Raw genomic sequence first — 20,304 nt, 5'->3', positions numbered from 1 at the left:
ATGCAAAGGGCTTTAGGTCCTTTGAACGTACATCGAAGCATCGAAGGCGTTAAGTTTTTATAGGCATAACGAAAGGCGTTTTTCCCACAGCTCGAGCAAGATCCAGTGAGCAACGTTTATTTTGATTGCTGTGTCGGGAGTTCCAGAATATCAGCATGCGCCATCCACACCCAACAGATTCTGTCGACTTGTCATTGGCTCAGCACGCCATCTCAAAATCGACCCTACTCCCTCCTGCTCACTGATTCCTGTTTCTCTGACCACTTCTGCATCTATATCGCTCACGATTCCTTGATATCGAGCTCGGAGTTCTTCTTTGTATTCGGCCAGATCTGGTATCGTCCATTGATCATACAAGCGTCCATGAGTATTCGCCGGTAGAAATCTTCCATGAGCACGTAGAAACTGATAGCAGAGATAACAAAGCCATTTCGACGTTCCAATGACCCTCGGAGGCAGAAAAGTTTCTAGTGTTTCTGTGGAGGATTGAAAGAGTAGGTCATAGTAAACCGCCAATTGGACTTCTGCATGGACGTGACAAGAAGTTGCCCAAGTCTCATACCCAATCTTCGTTTCCACGGCTTGATAAGGCGTCAAAAACTCCAATCCCAGAGGTGTTTCTCCCTGGAACAAAGTAGGGAAGTTTAGACTGAAGGAAACAAGAGAAGTGCAGACTCGCCAATAAGCACCTAGTTTCTCGATTTGACGCAGGCATTTTATAGCAGAAGCCACTTTTGGAGTTGGTGTTGCTGTAACACTATGTTCCAGGCGTCGTGCAAAGTCTGCAATTTGTTCGGTTTTGCAAAAGTTATAAGTTGCTTTTATCAGTTTCTGCAGACTGGACAGTTCGTCTTGGGATCCTGGCTCCATGGTTTCAAAGGCTTCGTAGATGGAAGCGAGCTGCTGGACTAATGCCTCTACCTCTCGTCTGAGGGATGCCTCCTTTTTGGTATAAACAAATTGAATCCGATGTGTAAGGTTGCTAAAGTCTTGCCATAAAGGTTTTTTGTGTTGTTTAGCCAGATATTTCGGTTTCTCCCATTTAGAGGATCGTAAACGAGCGAGCAAGCGTCGGAAATGCAAGTCCACGATTTTGGAGAATAATTCTTCGGTGCCGGTTGATTCTTCACTCTCAGTAACAGTACTGAGAAGTTTGGTGATGGAGTTCAGAGCATCTTTGACTTCATCACTCAGCGAAAGATCCAGTGCTGCAAATCTTACAACAAAGCCCGGTGGTTCAAGATGCTGTTCCAAACATACAGCAGCAACACTTTGTGCTCCTTCTTCGATAGCAGCCAAAAAAGCAAAATCATCCGCTATTTGTTGTTCCGTTTCTAAAGGTAACGTATAGCTTTCCCTTGTTGTAAGATTTTGGGAATCCAGAGTAAAGGTTTGTGGTTCGATTGGTACAGCATTGGTGCATTTTTCTAGAGCTACCAGGTGTTGGCGAAAAGTGTCTTCCGGGAGAAACTTCCAGATTGAGGATTCTTGATCTGCTGTTTTGGTTTGGAGGCGTGACATGTCAAATGCTTGAGGAAAATGCGAAGAGATGGAAAATGGGTTCGTTTGTGTTTTTGTCTTGAGAGGAATTGGAAGAATTTAATGCATTTTTGTGCAATTTGTGCCAGTTTTATGCATAGAGGGATAAATTGTGAATGTTCTACCCTTGACTTGGCTCAACCTCTTTCTTTTGTTGACTTTTTACACATATATATTTTCTCTCTCAGTAAGACACATGATAACGCTGGTAGTTCCTCGAAATATGTTGACTCCGTTCTGGAGGTCTATCTCCAAAAGGGCAAGGATGTCAACAATCCGTCTTTCGTTCAGTGATACCGGGTTTCTCAAAAGCATTATACATTATTATCTGCAAGCACGAAACAACGTCCCCTCGCAGAGAGGCAGATTGTGCCCTTGCTGAAGCCCTGTTCCTGTGCACTCACTCATGAGCACCACCATGTTTAAAAAACAGCCAAAACTCCAATAACAGCAGCAACAATCCCAACACCACCAAAGACGCAATCAACCTTTCCAGCAGCGCCAGTAGAATCCACCAAAGGTGCAGAGGCAGAAGTCGATCCAGACGCAGACACGCTTGCCCTACTTGCCCTATCATTCTCGACATCAGCAGCGCCTCTGGCAAAAGTCGGAATGGTCTTGACCCACGATCTGGTCATGCTCAAACTGGCGGTTGTGACTGCTGAAGTAGTGGATGCTGCAGCCAGAGTGGGTAGATCTTTTGTGCTTGTCGTGGAAGTGGCTGCTGCGTTGGTGATCGAGACAGCCGAGTTCGAAGTCGAAGATGATACGCTCGAATCACTCGAGGCTGCCGTGGATTGTTGAGAAGAGGTGCTGGTTCCGCTCGTAAAACTAGTCGTGGCCGTGATGGCTGCAGCAGAATTGTACCCATAGGACGACCACCAGTTGGCCTGTTGCTCAGGTGTCCAATTGTTCCAATCAGCGGGATATGTGATCATCAAATCGTAGAAGTCGTCGATGTCATCCGTATTGCCTTCATCATCGGCATCGCTTCCATCATCCATATCGCCTTCATCGTTCGCCTCACCATCATCAAGCTCAGTACCATTGTCCACGGCTGCAGTAGCAGTAGCAGTAGCAGCAAAACTGGTGATAGTAGGCCCAGCAGTAGTAGCCGTAGCACCTCCCGTCACAGCCGCACCAAACCCAGCCAGAAAACTAGGTTTATATGTTTCCGTACCAACATACAAAGGACATCCAGGGACTGTAGTCTTAGGAGGTGCTCTGCCGCCTCCACAATCCAAAAAGTCGCATAGTTCTCGAGTGTCGGGGACGATCCATGCGTAAGAGGCGCCAGCTGGTGACGAGACGTCTGTTCTTGTGCAGCCTGTGAGGTCGGTTCTTGCGTGCACCAGGGCAGAGAAGAAGAAGATGGGGATGGATGGAGATAGATGCATTGTTCTCTTTTTTGGCTTGTGTTGTTCGATTTGAATATGCACTTGTTGATGATATTGCTATGCCGTACTGATAGAATGAATATCACTTTGCTTTGAAGAATCGAAGTAAAAGACCAAAAACTTCATCAAAGGCCCTAATGTTAAATATGAATCCAAGGCAGATGCCTAAACAAAGAGATTTTTCTGGTTAGCCAATTTCCGGTCGTTCTTGCCTGGGACATAAGACTCAGGCAGCGTGAGGCATAGCGCAATCCTTCTGGAGTGGAAGCAACGCCACATGACTTCCTTCCGAAACGGCTATACCACATTTCGCAAGAGTTATGTTTACGACTGAGAGCCCGAGTCTACAAAGCCTTGCTACATGAGAGATTAGAGACAGCTCCTCGAGTCGAACAAAGACAATGAAACAGGCTCGAAGTCGTACAACTTATAATGTGGAAGAGCATCAAGAGAAACAAGTCAAAGAGTCAGAGACAAGAAAAGCCAAGATCAAATCTCTTGGCTCAGTCTAAAGCGAGACCCGATAGACGCATATGTCTATCTAATTAGTCATGAACCAGAAAAAAGACAAGGTTGGTAGACAGAGAACGGCCGTACAGCTTGCATGAAGCGTTCCGTCCATGGAAACCAAAAGTCTTTGAGCCTCATTGTGCCGTCCACCGCTGATCAAGTACCAATGTAGCAATTTGACAGCTTCCCGGAGAACATATGATGTGGACATGGTTGGTATTTGCTGCTCTCTACAGTCATCTTGGTGCACTCAGATGAACAGAATCAGAGGATTGATGTGATCAAAAGAAGAGAAATTCGATATAAGGTCCGACTAATACATTCAAGAAGCTCCCCTATGCTCTCGCAATTCCCGAGAGTTCGATGCCATGCCCAAAGTAGAAAGTGTACGTTTGCTAATGAACAGGAAGAAGAGCCGCTTCGAAACTAAGATGAAAAGAAAACGCCGCGCTGACCAAGAAGAAAGATGAACATGAACCAATGGAAGCAATTATCATTGTGTTCAGAAATTTGCAAGAAAGAAGAAGAAAGGATTTGATGTGAAGAGGGATCAAATAAGAAAGGGCGAACAAGAAGGAAGAAGGGTATAAGAAAAACAGGCGAAGAAAATGCAAGTAAAGCAATGCTCAGAAAGAAGAAAGAGCCGAGCAATATTGCTCAAGGTCAATAGAAAGCGCAAAGAGATCAACAAGCCGCACAAAGGCTTTCCTAGTTGCTTCTGTCCTTGCCTCTCTTACGGAACCAGTCCATCACTCGTCGAGCACCACCACTGCTGCCACCGTTTCCGTGACCTTCATACGCATCACCAAATTTGCGGTTCTTCTGCAGCACTGCCTGTTGGCGATGCTGGGGTTTAGCCACCACGGGCTCAGGCTCATTGAAACCAGCGGGGTATTTCTGTCGCGGCGTTTGAGCAATCGAGTCGGATGCCTGCGACTCTGCTGATTGAGAAGGCGTGTAGAAGTTCTCCTGTCTTGCTCCCCCAGCGCTGCTTTGAGGAGGGGTGTAGTTGTTGTATTGCTGCTCTTGTTGTTGTCTGGTGAACTGCTGCTGCTGAGAGAAACCAGGATCTGACATCTTAGTAAGATCGGGAGCAGTTGCACCACGCACAGGCTGATGAGTCATTTTACGGCGGTTATCAACATTGCTGTCCTGCATGACAGGAATGCTGCTGCCGGTTGTGCTTTGGCTAGGAGAGCGGCTTCTACCTTGGCCGAATGCCATGACGGGCGACTGCTTCGAAGCAGGACGACTGCGGGCATTGGCCTGAATAGAAGCACGTCTACCACCGTCGGCAGCTTCTGGTCCCGATCCACCAGAGAAGCTCATTCTAGAGAAGGACATGGGCAAGAACGAAAATCTTCTTGATGATCGAGGTCCAGCAGTCTCACTGGTCTTGCGGTTATAGCCGAAGGAGCGACGAGACGATTCGGTAGAAGGACGAGGAAGGTCCTCACCAGAATGAGGCATTGTGTTCTTCATGCTGACAGGAGGATACATGCGCGAAGATTTCTCACGCTCTGGACGAGCGGTGGCAATTTCCTGTGGAGTCGCTGACTGACGACGAGAGTTGGTACGACCAAACAATTTTGTAGTGAAGCTTTCCATTGTGTTAGAACGTTTGTGCCCACGAACCGGTCTTTCTGCGGGCTGTTGAGGCGCAATCTGGATGTCAGCAGGCAGATGTTGGCTGACTGGCCTTCCTGTGTATGAGTTTCTCTTCGAACCATCTTGCGAGTTTTGACCCGACATGATGTATCCAGAGCTAGATGGTTTGGGCTGTGAGAAGCGGCCTTCAGCATTGGTGGCAGCAACAGTCGCCAGAGCAGGTTGACCATATGAGTTGCCACGAGATGGCAATCTCGAGCCGCTGGTGGTGGGCCGACCGCTGGATGTAGGAGAACCAACATTGAAGGGGGTTGAGTCGGTGACTGCTCGTGCGGGCTCGCGGTTCGGACGAACAGGGGGTGACATAGCGGACTGAGTGGCTGGGCGTTGCTGAGAGCGTTGAGAACCAGTCGAAGGTTCGTATGACGCAGAGTTGACAGCCACGGGACCAGAGGCACTGTCTCCTCTTCCACGCGATTTTCCTTGAGAAGATGGGGAAGGCTGAGCCAAGACAGCACTGCTGGGCAAAGATGTCGAGATAGGCTGTTGTCTTGCAGTCTGAGATTGAGGAGCAACGTACTCGACTTGAACTGTTCTACGCTTAGCATCGCGAGGTGTCTTGGTCTCGGTCTCGGTGATAGGAGCAGTCTTGTTGCTAAGACCACCAACAACGGCAATCTGACTGGGTTTGGATGGCTCTCTGACTGACGCACTGCGGGCGAGTTGTGGTACGTCATATTGGTCTTCTGTGCGTGCATTAGTTGCTGCATAGTGCCTTTGACCAGTGGTGGACTGACCGGTAGGAATGGCAGAGTCAACAATGTCAGCAGAGGTGGTCGTGGTGCTTGTTATGAACCCGACAACATGGGCATACTCGCTCAGCCAGCTGTGACGAGCAACCTCGAACAAATCGGCACGCTTCCTCGGGTCGGGTACCAAAATACGACGCAGGAGATCGCGAGCGTGAGGCGTGACATACTCGGGGAAGGTCAAAGGAGTCGACACAATGTACTTGTACAACAGGTTAATGTTATCACCCTCGGGATTGGCGGGATCATCATCGAAAGGCAAGTATCCTGCAAGCATGGCATACTAGTCAAAGTTAGCTTCACCGCTGTTTGGTAGGTGTAGGTTGACATCGACATACCAAGATGACACCACAACTCCACACATCGACCTTGCGACCAGTATAGAGTGAGTCACTAACAACCAATTCTGGCGCAGCATAGCACGGGCTACCACAGCTCGTTTGCATAAGATCACCGCGACGGTGACCGGTCGATTGAATGTGTTCCAGGCCCATCTTGGAGACAAACTCCTTGTTGTTGAGGTGGTTCTCGATCTCCTCGCCGAGCTCATCGTCCGGGTTAAAGGTGTTTGCGAATCCAAAATCGGTGATGATGATATTGCGGTTGCGGTCCAGCAGCAAGTTCTCCAGCTTCAAGTCACGATGGACAATACCCTTCTTATGCAAGTAGCCAACACCAGACACGAGCTGTGCAAACAACCTACGAGCCGCATTGTCCTTAAGATAGCGGTGGTTGAGGATATAGTCGAACAGTTCTCCACCCGAGGCATACTCGAGGATGATACCAATATGCCGTTCAGTCTCAACCATCTCATGCAGCCGTACAATGTTGGGATGCTGTAGTCCGCGCAAGATTGAGATCTCGCGGTAGATCTTGGGCAGACGGTTAGGGTTGTTGCCCAGCGTCTCACGGCGTATCAGCTTGATGGCGACCTGCACTCCCCCCTCTTTCTTCCATCCCATCTTGACCTTGCCAAATTCTCCCTCACCCAAGGTTTGTCCCAAGATGTACTCTCCAAACTTGGTCTCCTTCCTAGGGTGACTTGACTTGAGGTGTTCCTGACGACGGCGGGGTGCAGCAGCCTCTTCGGTGGCCTCCATAGCTGACATTGAGGGATCGTGTTGACTGGCGGAGATAGGCTGTGCTTCGGCGACACGAGCTCTTTCACGAGCGGCGTCGGCTTGTGGATCGTCGATTACCAGCCTGCTTAATATGGCACTGTCTTCACGAGGAAGGGTGTCTGGTGGCATGTGTCTCGGCGATGAAGCCTGGTCCATCTCTTTCCGGCGGGCCTGCGATGGGCTGTCTGGGTTGAATTGCGAGTGAGCAGATGAGTATTCTTGTTGAGGCATGGCAGGTTCCATAGAGTCATATGCGGTAGAGATCTTGCGCTGGCTGGGCGACGCGTGGGCTGAAGAAGAGGATACTTGACGGGCGGCTACGGCAGAGGGGCTGTCGAAGTGTGAGAGACCGCTGGCTGTTGACGGTCTTTGGCTCTGCGGTCTGCGCGCAGACGAGGGCGAGGCATTCGGAGAGGACTGAAAATGCTGAGGCGCGACGGCATGAATGGCGGCCGACGACATTCTATGGTTGAGAATAAGCGACGATTCTCAGGGCGCACAGAAGTTGGGGGCGGAGCGCTATCGAATGGCTCTTGAGTCGGCGCGGTCGACCGAGGACGGATGTTGCGACCTGGACGAGCAAGCAAGAGCAAGGATGGATGCGTGTGATGATAGGAAAAGCGCCGTGGGCGGTGAGCTGCCCGGCTCGCTCTCGAAACCAGGCACGAGAATCGCTGAAAGAGGCCCCGAACTGGACTGTGATGAAACGCAGCTTCGATCCGCTAGCAGCTAATTTCACTGGGAGAAAGCGGAAAGCGCGAACAAAGGTCTGAGCGTTAATACAAAGCCTTGGGCTCCCAGCGCGATGATTCACTCCTACCAAGTCCTGGAAATGCCAAAGAGAGCCAGCACGACGAGTCGACGAACAGAGAGGCAGAAGCAGCACCACGAGTAGCGACAGGCGTGCACTGAGGACGTCTCACTTCTCGACCAAAAGCCGTTGTGATGTTCTGATAATGTAAACTCAAAATCCTGAGCCGTTCTTTGTTTGCCCTTCTTCCCGCAAGCCCCTTTACCATCGAATCCTTTACACATCGTACAAAGAATGCTACTCAACGCCCCCGATTTTAGCAGCAATACCGAGTCGCTACATGTCAGGCTGCAACAGAACGACTCGTCATCAAGCTTGCACTGACAATGATGCCCTACCCGTGCCCTTGTCTAACGACTAGCATGTTAGCATCTTGCGTATTTACAGCTTCACACTGACGTCCCGTCTTGCAGCATCTCTAGAGCCCAGAGGTCGGAATCTGGCATGTGCTGGTTAACATTCAACATGTGTTTGTTACCCACTTCCCCTAACTCGCCTGCATCTCGGCTCTGGTCAGCCAAGTACCAAATTTAAACCACACATAGCGCCCCTCTACAGAGATCGGCCAATCCAAATACCAATAGATGCCATCCTCCGACTCTCCGAGACATTTTGTTTGACCCATACCTAGCCCATCCACTCGTCTATATGATTTCCGCTCTCTACTCTGACTCCATTCTTCTCACCCAGCCCGTTTCGCCTTCGCTGTTTCTGTCTCGGTATTCATCTGTTTGGTCGTCATCGTCTCCCCCTCGTTCTCGCCGTTTTCAGGCGTCCAGCGACAGCTTTCTGCATCGTTTCAGAAGTCGTCCTACCAATCTCGCTCGGCTTTCTTCTTCACTCTTCCCTTGTTTCTTTTTGCCAACCTACCAGATTGCTTTTCTCTTTCTCCCGACGGTGCTTGCATGGTCTAATGGGTCTATTGGATCTATTGCAAGCTCGCCCAAGTGGCTGGGAGCTGCCGTCCGTCAGGCCCACTTGGCTGCCATCGCTTTAAGATCGTGCTGACGATCTACGTCACCTGCTTGCCTTGAAAACTTCAGATTGATTAAAAGTCGTCGCCAGCTCTTGGATATCACCTCTTGTCTGCTGATTATCTATGTTCGGCTGAGGGAGACCGTCTCTGAGAGATTGACAGCTGCTGGTCGCAATGTGTTGTTTATAGCAATAAGGAGCAACTCAAACCGTGATGGCGACAAACGGGATTTTTGATAAGATTTAGATGGACTTTCACCATCACTTGCATAGCGCCGGAAACGGCATGCGAGGGCGGCTGGTCGGTCGAACTCTATTCTCCGCATCGAGGCCCTGAAACGAACATGTGCCAAAATCACATGCGAGAACGTTTGTTGCTCCTGAGATTTGTACATCAACAAAGTACCTTGTCAAACACTGCTGCTTCCAGAGCTCCCGATATTATGCAGTCAAGCAATAGGTCAGCTGCTGACCTTTTTCGCAGCGTTCATTCAAGGGAGCCTTGCGAGCCCGTATTCCCCGAAGCGCCCTGCGGATTCAGCTGAGAAACATACTTTATCGCCAAAGGCTCGTGCTTCGGGAACATGTCTCTGCCAGGTTCAGCCATCCATGGTCGTCAACAACCTCGCTAGACTCTGTTGGCGACTGCCCGCGCAATCTGTGCAAAGCTGCCTTGGCATCAATGTTTCAAGTACCTGAATGCCGTCATCCACAAAGTCCTTCTATACAACATTCCATGGCTTGAGGAGTCTCTGGTCAAACATGAGCAGGTGTGCCTAAGCGAGAGAGTTGGTCAAGCAAATATTGGAAAGCAGCCTGCAGCGAGCCGCTCCGTCAAGGATGAAGCCTGTTCCGGACAAGATTGAGATCAACCCTGTCTCGGCATCAAGGTCCATTGCCAAGGCAAATTCGCAATGTTTGGCTGCGCAGTCGATCAGAGCAGACTCGATTATTTGAGACTCTCAATCTCTTGACAGCGAGATGGCAAGTTTGGCGGTCCATTTTGAGTGCCTGTCTTCGGCAAACGCGCCTTGAAAGGGAGATTATGGATACCTTTGACAGGAGGCCTTGCATGTCGTCAAAGCATCTTGGCAGAACTATGACCAGCACCTTAGACGAAAGCAAGTTCCTGACAAGGCGTGCCGTGTTTTGTGGGCTCTTGCTTTTGTGGTTCAGGCGGCGATGGAATGACGTTCTGTCTTCTAGAAGGTGTCTGACACTGCGCCGTTAGACAACAGGGGAAGTCTCGATGATCAAAGCATCAATTGAAGCACCATGTCATAGGAATGCTCAGGAGGTCGACAGCAGTGGCTTCTGACCTACCTGGAAGAGTCTAATCACACGCGACGTTCGCGCCTCTTAATTGTGCGCTATAGTAGATCACAATATACTCGTGTGCTCTAGAAGTGCTGGTAGTCCATATGACCCTGGCTGTTCATATTCATTCCTCTTTGCATCGAGCATCCCTTGCTCCTGAAGCAACCCATATGATGCGTGACGCTACCTGTTATATCTGTTTGTTATCTGAGGTCCACGTTCAACATGATTGTGTCAATGAAATTGTATGTGACCAATGAAGTCTCTGTATCACTTGTTTCTCACATCAAGCTCTCGATCATTTCCCCAGAAACGTGCAAACAGCATATCGATTGCAGGTAAATGAGAGTGCTCAATGCGTTCATCTAGACGAAATTGAAGACATTGCGCAATCTGTATACGCCAGCAACTAGACCGTGAGAGTCATAGTCGCTGGCAGATATCGACAGAGTTGATAACGAATAGCACGAGTCGGAGAAGAACGTGGGGATGGATGGAGGACAGAAATGCCAAGACCGAGGTGGGGGTTTCGATGTGTCAAGACATTGCGGATGCTTCGACTCGCGAGGTGTTTGTGGTCGTCATTCGAAATGCATTTGACTCCAAAAGAGGTATCTAGCTTTACGAAACTCTGTATCTATGTTTCCGATCTTGGGACTGACATGATGATTGTTCGTAGCTCGACAAGCTGGTCATTTCGCAAGTCGGCCAGCTTGCACAGCGTAGATTGGCACGCGGTGTCAAGCTGAACCAGACTGAAGCGACGGTAATGCTCACGCTGACTGTCACAAGACATAGTCGCTAATTATATCCCTAGGCCCTGATCGCAAGCGTTCTCCAAGAAGTTGGTCCATCTCTCTCTCCTTTGTACCCGAGTGCAGACCAAAGTAACGCGTTGCGATAGCTTATCCGCGATGGCAATCACTCGGTGGCAGATCTCATGTCCCTGGGCAAGACTATCCTCGGTCGCCGTCATGTCCTCCCGCCCGTAGTCAACTCTCTGGTCGAGCTTCAAGTCGAAGGAACCTTTCCCTCTGGTACATACCTGGTCACTGTCCATCACCCTATCAGCTCCGACGATGGTGATCTCGAGAAAGCCCTGTATGGCAGCTTCTTGCCCGTACCAGACAAAGATATCTTCCCTCATGCCGACGCCTCTGAGTACGCCCCCGAGAAACAGCCTGGTGCAGTCATACCCGTCAAGAATGCCAAGATCGTCTTGAACGAGAACAGAAAGAGGATACAGTTGAAGGTTGTCAGCAAGGGAGACCGTCCCATCCAGGTAGGTCATTGTGATCGCGAAGTGAAAGAGAAAGCCAAGTTTGACGCGCTTAGGTTGGATCACACTACCACTTTGTTGAGACCAATCCTCTGCTCGACTTTGATCGCGTCAGAGCCCTGGGATACAGGTTGGATATTGCTGCTGGAACTTCCGTTCGCTTCGAGCCCGGTGACACCAAGACTGTCAATCTTGTCGAGATTGGTGGTAACAAGGTCATCAAGGGCGGCAATGGTCTCGCTACTGGTTCGCTCCATGATTCCAGCATTGCCGATTCTCTGGTTGAGAAACTGCAGAAAGGTGGCTTCCATCATACCCCCGAACCTGCTGGCGACTCTGCTCATCTTGATATGTTTACTCTTGAGCGTGAAGCTTACATTTCCATGTTTGGTCCTACTACTGGTGATCTTGTCCGCTTGGGCGCTACTGATCTGTGGATCAAGGTCGAGAAAGACTTTACTCAATATGGTGATGAGTGTACCTTTGGTGGCGGCAAGAGCATTCGTGATGGCATGGGTCAATCTTCTGGACGCTCGGACAAGGACTGCCTGGACCTGGTTCTTACCAACGCTCTGATCGTCGACTACACTGGTATCTACAAGGCTGATATCGGTGTCAAGGATGGCATTATCGTAGGAATTGGCAAAGCTGGCAATCCGGATATTATGGATGGTGTTGATCCTAACATGGTCATTGGCTCCAACACCGATGTCATTGCTGCTGAAAAGGATATTGTCACTTATGGTGGCTTTGACAGCCACATCCATTTCATCTGTCCTCAGCAGGCTCCCGAATCGCTTGCGTCAGGAATCACAACCCTTTTGGGAGGTGGCACAGGACCAAGGTAAGGAACTAGATCTTGAGATACTGCGGTGGATTGCTGACATGATTCTAGCACTGGCACTAATGCCACAACTTGCACACCAAGCGCATGGCTGATCGAGAGTATGCTGCAAGCTACTGATGTAATACCCCTCAATGTAGGTATTACCGGCAAGGGCAACGATAGCGAACCTGGTCCTCTACGTGAACAGGCCGAAGCTGGTGTCTGCGGTCTCAAATTGCACGAAGATTGGGGATCCACACCCGCAGCCATCGACACTTGTCTAAGCGTTTGCGATGAACATGATATCCAGACTCTTATCCATACCGATACCCTCAACGAGTCTGGCTTTGTCGAAACCACTGTTGCGGCATTCAAGGGCCGTACCATTCATAGTTACCACACTGAGGGAGCAGGTGGTGGTCACGCTCCTGATATTATTTCTGTCGTCGAACATGAGAATGTTCTTCCTTCCAGTACTAACCCTACCAGACCTTACACCAACAACACACTTGACGAGCATCTTGACATGCTCATGGTGTGTCACCATCTCTCTCGCAACATCCCTGAAGACGTGGCCTTCGCCGAAAGTCGTATCCGCGCAGAAACAATCGCGGCAGAGGACGTTCTGCACGATCTCGGTGCCATCAGCATGATGAGTTCAGACTCACAAGCCATGGGTCGCTGTGGAGAAGTCATCCTCCGCACCTGGAACACCGCCCACAAGAACAAAGTTCAAAGAGGTTTCTTGCCCGAAGACCAAGGCACGGGCGCAGATAACTTCCGCGTTAAGCGCTACATCTCCAAATACACCATAAATCCCGCCATCGCACAGGGAATGTCCCACCTCATCGGCAGCATTGAAGTTGGAAAACTGGCTGACCTTGTTCTCTGGCATCCCTCCAACTTCGGTGTCAAGCCTTATCAAGTCGTTAAGGGCGGTATGGTGGCTTATAGTCTGATGGGTGATGCCAATGCTAGTATCCCCACCGTCGAGCCCATGATCATGAGACCCATGTTTGGTGCCTCTGTAGCTCACAACAGTATTGCTTTCGTCAGCAAAGCAGCAGTAAGCAAGGGAGTCAAAAACAAATGCGGTTTGAAGAAGCGCGTCGAAGCCGTAAAGAATTGCAGGAATATTGGAAAGTCTGATATGAAGTTTAATGCCGTCAAGCCGAAGATGAAGGTTGATGCTGAGAGTTATGTAAGTTTTGGGTTCCTGGTGAACACGAATTTGGAAGGATGGCGTACTGACTTGTGTAAACAGACTGTTGAAGCTGATGGTATGGTTTGTGAGGCTGAGCCGTCTGCTCAATTGCCTCTTGCTCAGACTTACTATCTCTACTGATGCGTTGTTCTGAGGCAATATGTTGTCATTTGTTTGTATCTCTTCGAATCTTTTGTCGCCGTCACGAGTCAGGATGATATTTACTGCTTTGCTGCGTTTGTTGCGAGCGTTCACGCTTCTCTTTACATATTCTATGGAATCGATTTCGGACCAGCAAGGCATAGTGTACTGTGAGCTGTGACGAAGTGTAAAAAGAGACAACTCACGGAAAGAGAAAATGAGTCAATCGTTGTAGCTCTGTCAGGACTCTTTCCGTCTTTTGCTCCTGGCTTCTCGATATGATTCCTTGATGAGCAACACACGACTTCAATCCAGAACATCCACCGAGTCCGATTCCGTGGTGTTTACATTACCTGCCACTTTTCTCTCGTCCCACACGCAGATATCCCTTACCTCAGCACAGTGACCCGAAAGAGTGATAACAGAAGCTGTATGCTACTTCATGGGTTTCTAATGAGCCTTGTTAGTGGAGATTGTGGTGAGCATGTCAAATAGCGGAAGCGGGCCGATGTGGAGAGGAGAGTCGAGGAAAGAATTGGCCGATGTCGGCTCAGCTGTGGGCTCCCCACCGTCGTGTGGGAAAGTGTTACAGGCCAAAGTTGACTTGAACATTCAGACTCATACAACAACACACACACACTACAAAATGCCTTCATATAACATTGTCGTCTTCGCCGGTGAGTAGTCTAGCAGCAGAATGGAGAGAATTGAACAAGGCTAACTCATAGCAGGTGACCACTGCGGTCCTGAGGTACGACCACGCCTATGACATAACCGCTGGGTTCAATTTACTTACACGCAGTCGCAAACAGGTTACAGCTGAGGCTATCAAGGTACATGATGATTGAGATGAGGAAGAGGAAGAAGCAGTCAACTTACGCGACACACAGATCCTCAAGGTGATTGAGAAGGAGGCCAAGGACATTTCCTTCAACTTCAACGAGCAACCGCTTGGTGGTGTACGTCTCTTCTTTCGCAAGAGTCGACAACGACAGGAACTGATATCCTGCAGGCTTCAATCGACGCACACGGTATTCCTCTTACCGACGAGGCTCTCAGCGCCGCAAAGTCTGCCGATGCCGTCCTTCTCGGTGCCATTGGCGGCCCTGTACGTTCTTCACCAAATTTTCCGCGCCGACCACACCGTCTGACAAGAAACAATAGAAATGGGGCACTGGCGCAGTCCGTCCCGAGCAGGGTCTTCTCAAGTTGCGCAAGGAGATGGGCACATTCGGTAACCTTAGACCTTGCTTCTTCGCTTCCGACTCCCTCATCGAGGGCTCACCACTCAAGGCCGAGGTCTGCCGTGGTGTCAACTTCAACATTATCCGTGAATTGACTGGTGGTATCTACTTTGGTGACCGCACCGAGGACGATGGTTCAGGTTACGCCATGGACACCGAGCCCTACTCGCGCGCCGAGATTGAGCGCATCACCCGCCTTGCCGCCAACCTCGCCCTCGCCGAGAACCCCCCAGCTCCCGTCTGGAGTTTGGACAAGGCCAACGTGCTCGCCACTAGCAGACTGTGGAGAAAGGTCGTCACCGAAGTCATGGAGAAGGAGTTCCCTCAATTGCAGCTTGGTCACCAGCTCATCGACAGTGCTGCCATGATCATGGTCAAGAACCCCCGTGCTCTCAACGGTGTCATTGTGACCAGCAACTTGTTTGGCGACATTATTTCAGACGAGGCTTCTGTCATTCCTGGCAGCTTGGGTCTTTTGCCTAGTGCTTCGCTCAGTGGTGTCCCTGACGGCAAGAGCAAGTGCAATGGTATCTACGAGCCCATTCACGGTACGCTACTCAGAACTATTTTCCCCTATACTTCAACTAATCCGCCCTCCAGGTTCCGCACCCGACATCTCCGGCAAGGGCATCGTCAACCCCGTTGCCATGCTTCTTTCCGTCGGCATGATGCTCAAGTACTCCCTCCAAGAGCCCGAGCTCGCCAAGGCCGTCGACGAGGCTGTCAGAGTTGTCATCGAGCAAGGCATCAAGACCGGCGACATTGGCGGCAAGGCAAAGACCGCCGAGGTCGGTGATGCTGTTGCCAGCGAGTTGGCCAAGATCCTCAAGAAGTAAAGGACGGAAAGAAAAAAGTTATATGCCGGAACATGAAATTGTATAAAAGCAAGGGAATAGATACGACACAACAGCGAATGACATTTATTATGATCTTCTACGGAGCACAGTCTTTTGAACAATTCAAGTGCTTTTTCCTCAATCTTCCTGCAAGACCGCATTGGCCTCAGCAAAGGCTGCTTCTTATCATCTTTCTCAAGTCTTTGCTTCCATATCAGGCTTCATCACAATAGCTGATGCTTCTTCTTCTCCGCAAGTGTTCACTCGTCTAAGAACAACGCTGCCTTCAAGACTTCATTTCTCATGAATACCGTCTTAAACCATATCAAACCCGAGGTTGAATTACACAGGTCACATTGTTTTCGCCAGTCAATCTCCCCTAATCATATCTCATAATCAACAAGATCCAATTCAATAATGCCCTTTCTCAGCGGACCAATAGGCACCCTTATAAGGCACAGGCTTATTCTCCTTGACCCAAACCATATGTTCCTCACTCATATGCTCGGGCGGAATCAACCCATTAAACTTCCACAACCTGCGTTCCGTCTCTTCAACATGGAACTCGCAATCATAGTCTTTGTCGTAGATATGCGGTTTGAGCGCTGCATCAATCATGCCTGCTGTTCTGCGATACGTGTCCGTGGTATTGTCCAGTCGAATCGCAATGTGTTTGATTACAATCCGGATGAAGGGTTTGGGAGAAGTGGTTTTGGCCTCGCCGCCGACGTAGACGTTGGAAGGGGATATGGTGTTGAAGTGGATTACGACGTAGAAAGCAGGTAACCCCACGTTGGTGTAGATTTTTGTGATGTCGGCGGCGAGGGCGGCTTTGGTCTCTGCGTCTTCGAAGACACCGGGTGGGTGGTAGATTTGCCAGAGAGGCATGACTGTGAGGTTTTCAAATGATCAGGGTTGAGATTTCAAGCGGTTCGTCTGTGAAAGAAACAGAGTTTACAAGAAGTAAGAGGCTCAAACCAGCAAAGAGCTCGACGATAGAGAGAGGTTTATATAAGTTAGAGCTGGCAAAAAACGGCTCATCCTGTTGTCTGTCAACATCCACGTTGTGCGAAAACACGGATTACTGATACTCTCGCTATAGCGAGACGATGGTTATTGAAACTCAATACATGTTCCAGCTCTGGCGATTACTGATAGCCCAGCCACCAAAGCTGGCATAGTACCAACGATTAGTGCCCACCGGGGTGGGCCATGGAATGCCATTCTTCCGTAGCTCAAAAGGCAAACGTCTGAACAGGTCGGAGAGGCAACACAAGGACTGTGAATTTTTCCAGGTATCGTCAAGAGTAGTTGTTACCACGAAGGCATCTTACAAGTCTGGCATGTGTGTTGCAAACAGATGAGTGCTTGCTGATACGAGCTTATCGTTGAGTCAACAATTGACCCCACACTTCGGAGTTTAGTCCTCTATCGAGCCTCGGTGGAGCGGTTAAATCCGAGCCCTCAAGGCTTCCGATCAGTGATCAGTGATCACCATCCTTTGTGCCACCAGGACTTGGACGGAGTCCATCTTGTACCGGCCTGCATTGCTCATGCCTCGGACTCGGGGTATCTCTACCCCTTCGTCCTCATCCCATCCTTACTATCTTCTGCCATAGTGGTGCCTACCATATTGCTGACCAACATTCGCCCAATGCTGATCAGACTTAGAAGGATCCGATGCAGCCAAGACACCGACAACCCTGTCTTACAGTGCAATCTCGGACTCAGGTGTGATTCGTTGCCCGCCTCAATTGCTTCGAGGCCATATAAATGTGACCAGCTGCCGCTTGTGAAGCGCAGTTCCATCAGCATCATCTGAATATTCACTGAATCAAATTCAATCATGACCAAATCTCTCATCTTCATTACCGGTGGCACAGGCTATATCGGTGCTGAAGTAGTCTACCAAGCACTTGAAGCAGGCCATCGTGTCCGTCTCAGCATCAGAAGACCCGAACAGGCTGCTGTATTGAAGGACCGCTACTCGCAATATGCTTCTGAGATCGAGACTGTCGTGATCCCGGACATCAGCCAACGTGAACCCTTCGAAACCGCTTTGGCTGATGTCGATGCTATCATTCATATCGCATCTCCTCTTCCTGGAGCAGGGAAAGACTTGAAAAAAGACTTCATCAAGCCTGCACTTGATGGTACTGAATCAATCTTGTACGCAGCGCTCAAATTTCCAAAGATCAAGACTGTCGTCATCACCTCGTCTGGTATTGCACTTGTGCCCATCACCACTCACATGGAGGTCAAGAACGTCCTGAGGGGTAAGACCAATCCACATTAGCTACCGAGGTGTTACTAATTCATCTCAGAGGACACTGGAGAAGTCTTGCCGGTCGATCTTGACATGGAAATACCAGATGGTTATGACGGTCAGCAGACAATGTACCGCATCTCGAAGGTCCTGGCTCATCAAGCTGCTCGCGACTTCCTCGCAAGAGAGAAACCTTCGTACAAGCTGTTCACCACACACCCAACACTTGTCATAGGTGAAAGCAGAATTCAAAGCTCGGCTGAGCAGGTCGATTTTGTCAACGGCATCCTGTGGTCGATCATCAAGACCGGATCACCAAGCCCCACACCTATGCCGTCCCTCTGGGTAGATGTCAAGGACGTGGGTGCCATCCATCTCAGAGCAATCGACTGCGATGCTCCTTCGGGCACCGAATTTGTCGCATCGGGTCCCGAGGTATCGTGGAATGACATTGCAAAGTTCACATTGGAAGAGTATCCCGAAGTTACCAAACTCGGCCCCGATCACGATGGCTTCAGCAGTCAGGTGGAAGCAGTCAATGCTGGGAAGTACCTCGGATTGGAGTGGCGTCCATGGAAGCAGACATTCAGGGAAACTATAGAGCAGCAGCTGAGTTTCCAGGACAAGGCTTCGAAGTGAGCATCAGGGTGCATAGCTTTCTTTTGTGCCTTGGTAACGTAGATCAATGAACGACATGTCATCGATCAACCAATCAATTTCGCTCGATGCAGAGACTCGTCTTGTAACGTGAGATGAAACCTGATAGTGTAATGCTGACAGACAAATTGGCTTTGTTGACGTCTGTATATTGTGTAACGATCCATAATCAGATTGCCACCCTTTGCATACTCTGGAAGGTAGCAGCAATGACATGTGATGCAAGAAGGGCAGGACCTTGACCGAGGCAGACGGAAAACTGCATGAGTACTGGGTGACTTGTTAGTGTCACTCTTGCCAGCACTCATCATCAATAAGCTTACTGTGTATGAGTTTGTTCTCTTCCAGGATCCAACGCTTGCCTTGGTAATCAAAGTGACAGGGTGAAGTCACGGCATTACCTGTTGGGTCCACAAACTGCCTCAGCTGACCATTGGAGACATAAAAGTTCTCAATATCACGAGGTGTCATATACGGATCGTCTTGGGGATTGCTTTGTCCCGAGATCATGTGTTCTTCCACCAACGTGTCTTGCAACATCCGTGAACGATGACCAAAGTCGAAATTTGGGTAGGTCCGATACTCCAGTTGATCAAAGTTGTCTTGACCTAAGGCCGAGATCAATGATTTTCGAACCTTTTCAGGAGAGAAACGATCAATGTAGGCACCGAAGGCTCTTTCCAGAGCAGCCTGATGTCTTCTAGTGTCTGAGAGCATTCGTAGTGCCATCTCTGCACATCGTCGCCACAGTCTCTTCGCAAAAGTCGGCTCATGGACAGCTGTGTACGGGATTGGGTTGAGTTGTCGGACAAGCTGTGCAGAGAGGCTTGAGGATGAATCTGTATGAGCTGACAATGGCATGTACGGCATACGGTCATCAGCGACAGCAGTATAACCGAGCGGCCATATCTGTTCGCGTTCTTGATCTAAAGACTTTGATATGTCCTCTGGGGAAGAAGACTGTTCGGACGTGCTCATGGCTTGTGGGAAGTGGAGGGCATCAGCCATATCTAAGGATAGCAGATCATCCGATGCTCCAGGGAAGAAGCTTTCAAGTGTTGATGGAGACAAAGGGGTCAAGAACTGTGCAAGAGTAGTGTCGTCGATTGCAAAATCACCAGAGTTGACTTGAGCATTCATGTCATGGGCAAGCTCGAAATCGTGTCGGTGGTTTCCAGGAAGCTGGTGAGAAGGTGGAGCAGGGGTGACTGATTCATTGCTCACAGGAGTATTGTCCTGAGCACTCAGACGCGCGATGGTCTCTTTAGCTTCTGCGAGCTGTTTGCGAAGAGCTTCAATCTCGCTATTTGCATTCTTGAGCTCGTCCACTTTGCGCTGCCTCAGCCGTCGTTGAGCGTCACGTAACTGTGCCTTGCGTTTGACCTCGCGTGACGTCTGACTGTTCATTGTAGTATCTGATTTATCCATGCTGGCGACGCGATTCCTGAGAGATCGCACTATATTACTGCACTTTAGACAGATACAGCAAAGACAAACATGAGGTCGTGCCTGCTTCGTCAGCAAGGGATCTCAAAGACCGTCGGCCTCTTGTTGCTCCGAGGCTGCTTTAGGGCATGGACGTAAATTCAGCGACCTTGTTCTAGGCACCGTTTCTTGGAAACTCTATTGGATATCGCGAATTGATGTCGGAGATCAATGTTCTACAAGTATTCGCGATCATATCCTTCGAGATATCTATGTGAATTTTATAACCACGCTCAGTTTAGACAGAAGGATATTGTGCGACCACATATCTGAAAGTCA

The 20,304-nt window shown here is 49.6% G+C and overlaps 8 protein-coding genes across 8 annotated transcripts; 3 read left to right on the top strand and 5 right to left on the bottom strand.

The window, feature by feature from the left end:
• Positions 1 to 150: 150 nt before the first annotated feature.
• On the bottom strand, positions 151 to 1,521 carry M437DRAFT_57530 (uncharacterized protein; the record flags this gene model as incomplete). Its single annotated transcript, XM_041023244.1, has 1 exon — positions 151 to 1,521. One exon carries the CDS (start codon positions 1,519 to 1,521, stop codon positions 151 to 153), a length of 1,371 nt encoding a protein of 456 aa, XP_040876219.1.
• Positions 1,522 to 1,961: 440 nt separating this feature from the next.
• M437DRAFT_87810 (uncharacterized protein) lies at positions 1,962 to 2,936 on the bottom strand (the record flags this gene model as incomplete). Its single annotated transcript, XM_041028715.1, has 1 exon — positions 1,962 to 2,936. One exon carries the CDS (start codon positions 2,934 to 2,936, stop codon positions 1,962 to 1,964), a length of 975 nt encoding a protein of 324 aa, XP_040876218.1.
• A 1,218-nt stretch (positions 2,937 to 4,154) lies between these two features.
• Positions 4,155 to 7,113, bottom strand: M437DRAFT_57603 (kinase-like protein; the record flags this gene model as incomplete). Its single annotated transcript, XM_041023251.1, has 3 exons — positions 4,155 to 4,559; positions 4,608 to 6,146; positions 6,202 to 7,113. 3 exons carry the CDS (start codon positions 7,111 to 7,113, stop codon positions 4,155 to 4,157), a joined length of 2,856 nt encoding a protein of 951 aa, XP_040876217.1.
• A 3,564-nt stretch (positions 7,114 to 10,677) lies between these two features.
• Positions 10,678 to 13,537, top strand: M437DRAFT_57339 (urease; the record flags this gene model as incomplete). The annotated part of the gene is made up of 7 exons (XM_041023208.1): positions 10,678 to 10,698; positions 10,767 to 10,853; positions 10,905 to 10,931; positions 10,992 to 11,369; positions 11,423 to 12,210; positions 12,262 to 13,393; positions 13,457 to 13,537. 7 exons carry the CDS (start codon positions 10,678 to 10,680, stop codon positions 13,535 to 13,537), a joined length of 2,514 nt encoding a protein of 837 aa, XP_040876216.1.
• Positions 13,538 to 14,183: 646 nt separating this feature from the next.
• Positions 14,184 to 15,617, top strand: M437DRAFT_87807 (3-isopropylmalate dehydrogenase; the record flags this gene model as incomplete). Its single annotated transcript, XM_041028714.1, has 7 exons — positions 14,184 to 14,214; positions 14,269 to 14,288; positions 14,350 to 14,370; positions 14,428 to 14,496; positions 14,550 to 14,645; positions 14,702 to 15,329; positions 15,382 to 15,617. 7 exons carry the CDS (start codon positions 14,184 to 14,186, stop codon positions 15,615 to 15,617), a joined length of 1,101 nt encoding a protein of 366 aa, XP_040876215.1.
• A 411-nt stretch (positions 15,618 to 16,028) lies between these two features.
• Positions 16,029 to 16,505, bottom strand: M437DRAFT_57507 (uncharacterized protein; the record flags this gene model as incomplete). The annotated part of the gene is made up of 1 exon (XM_041023241.1): positions 16,029 to 16,505. The coding sequence occupies one exon, from the start codon at positions 16,503 to 16,505 to the stop codon at positions 16,029 to 16,031; it is 477 nt and encodes a 158-aa protein (XP_040876214.1).
• A 958-nt stretch (positions 16,506 to 17,463) lies between these two features.
• M437DRAFT_57574 (NAD(P)-binding protein) lies at positions 17,464 to 18,522 on the top strand (the record flags this gene model as incomplete). Its single annotated transcript, XM_041023248.1, has 2 exons — positions 17,464 to 17,883; positions 17,944 to 18,522. 2 exons carry the CDS (start codon positions 17,464 to 17,466, stop codon positions 18,520 to 18,522), a joined length of 999 nt encoding a protein of 332 aa, XP_040876213.1.
• Positions 18,523 to 18,709: 187 nt separating this feature from the next.
• On the bottom strand, positions 18,710 to 19,968 carry M437DRAFT_57351 (uncharacterized protein; the record flags this gene model as incomplete). Its single annotated transcript, XM_041023211.1, has 2 exons — positions 18,710 to 18,810; positions 18,864 to 19,968. 2 exons carry the CDS (start codon positions 19,966 to 19,968, stop codon positions 18,710 to 18,712), a joined length of 1,206 nt encoding a protein of 401 aa, XP_040876212.1.
• Between the last annotated feature and the right edge of the window lie 336 nt (positions 19,969 to 20,304).

The sequence above is a fragment of the Aureobasidium melanogenum genome (assembly GCF_000721775.1).
Source record: "Aureobasidium melanogenum CBS 110374 unplaced genomic scaffold scaffold_26, whole genome shotgun sequence".
Lineage (NCBI taxonomy): Eukaryota > Fungi > Ascomycota > Dothideomycetes > Dothideales > Saccotheciaceae > Aureobasidium > Aureobasidium melanogenum.
This window is presented reverse-complemented; position numbering and strand designations above follow the sequence as displayed.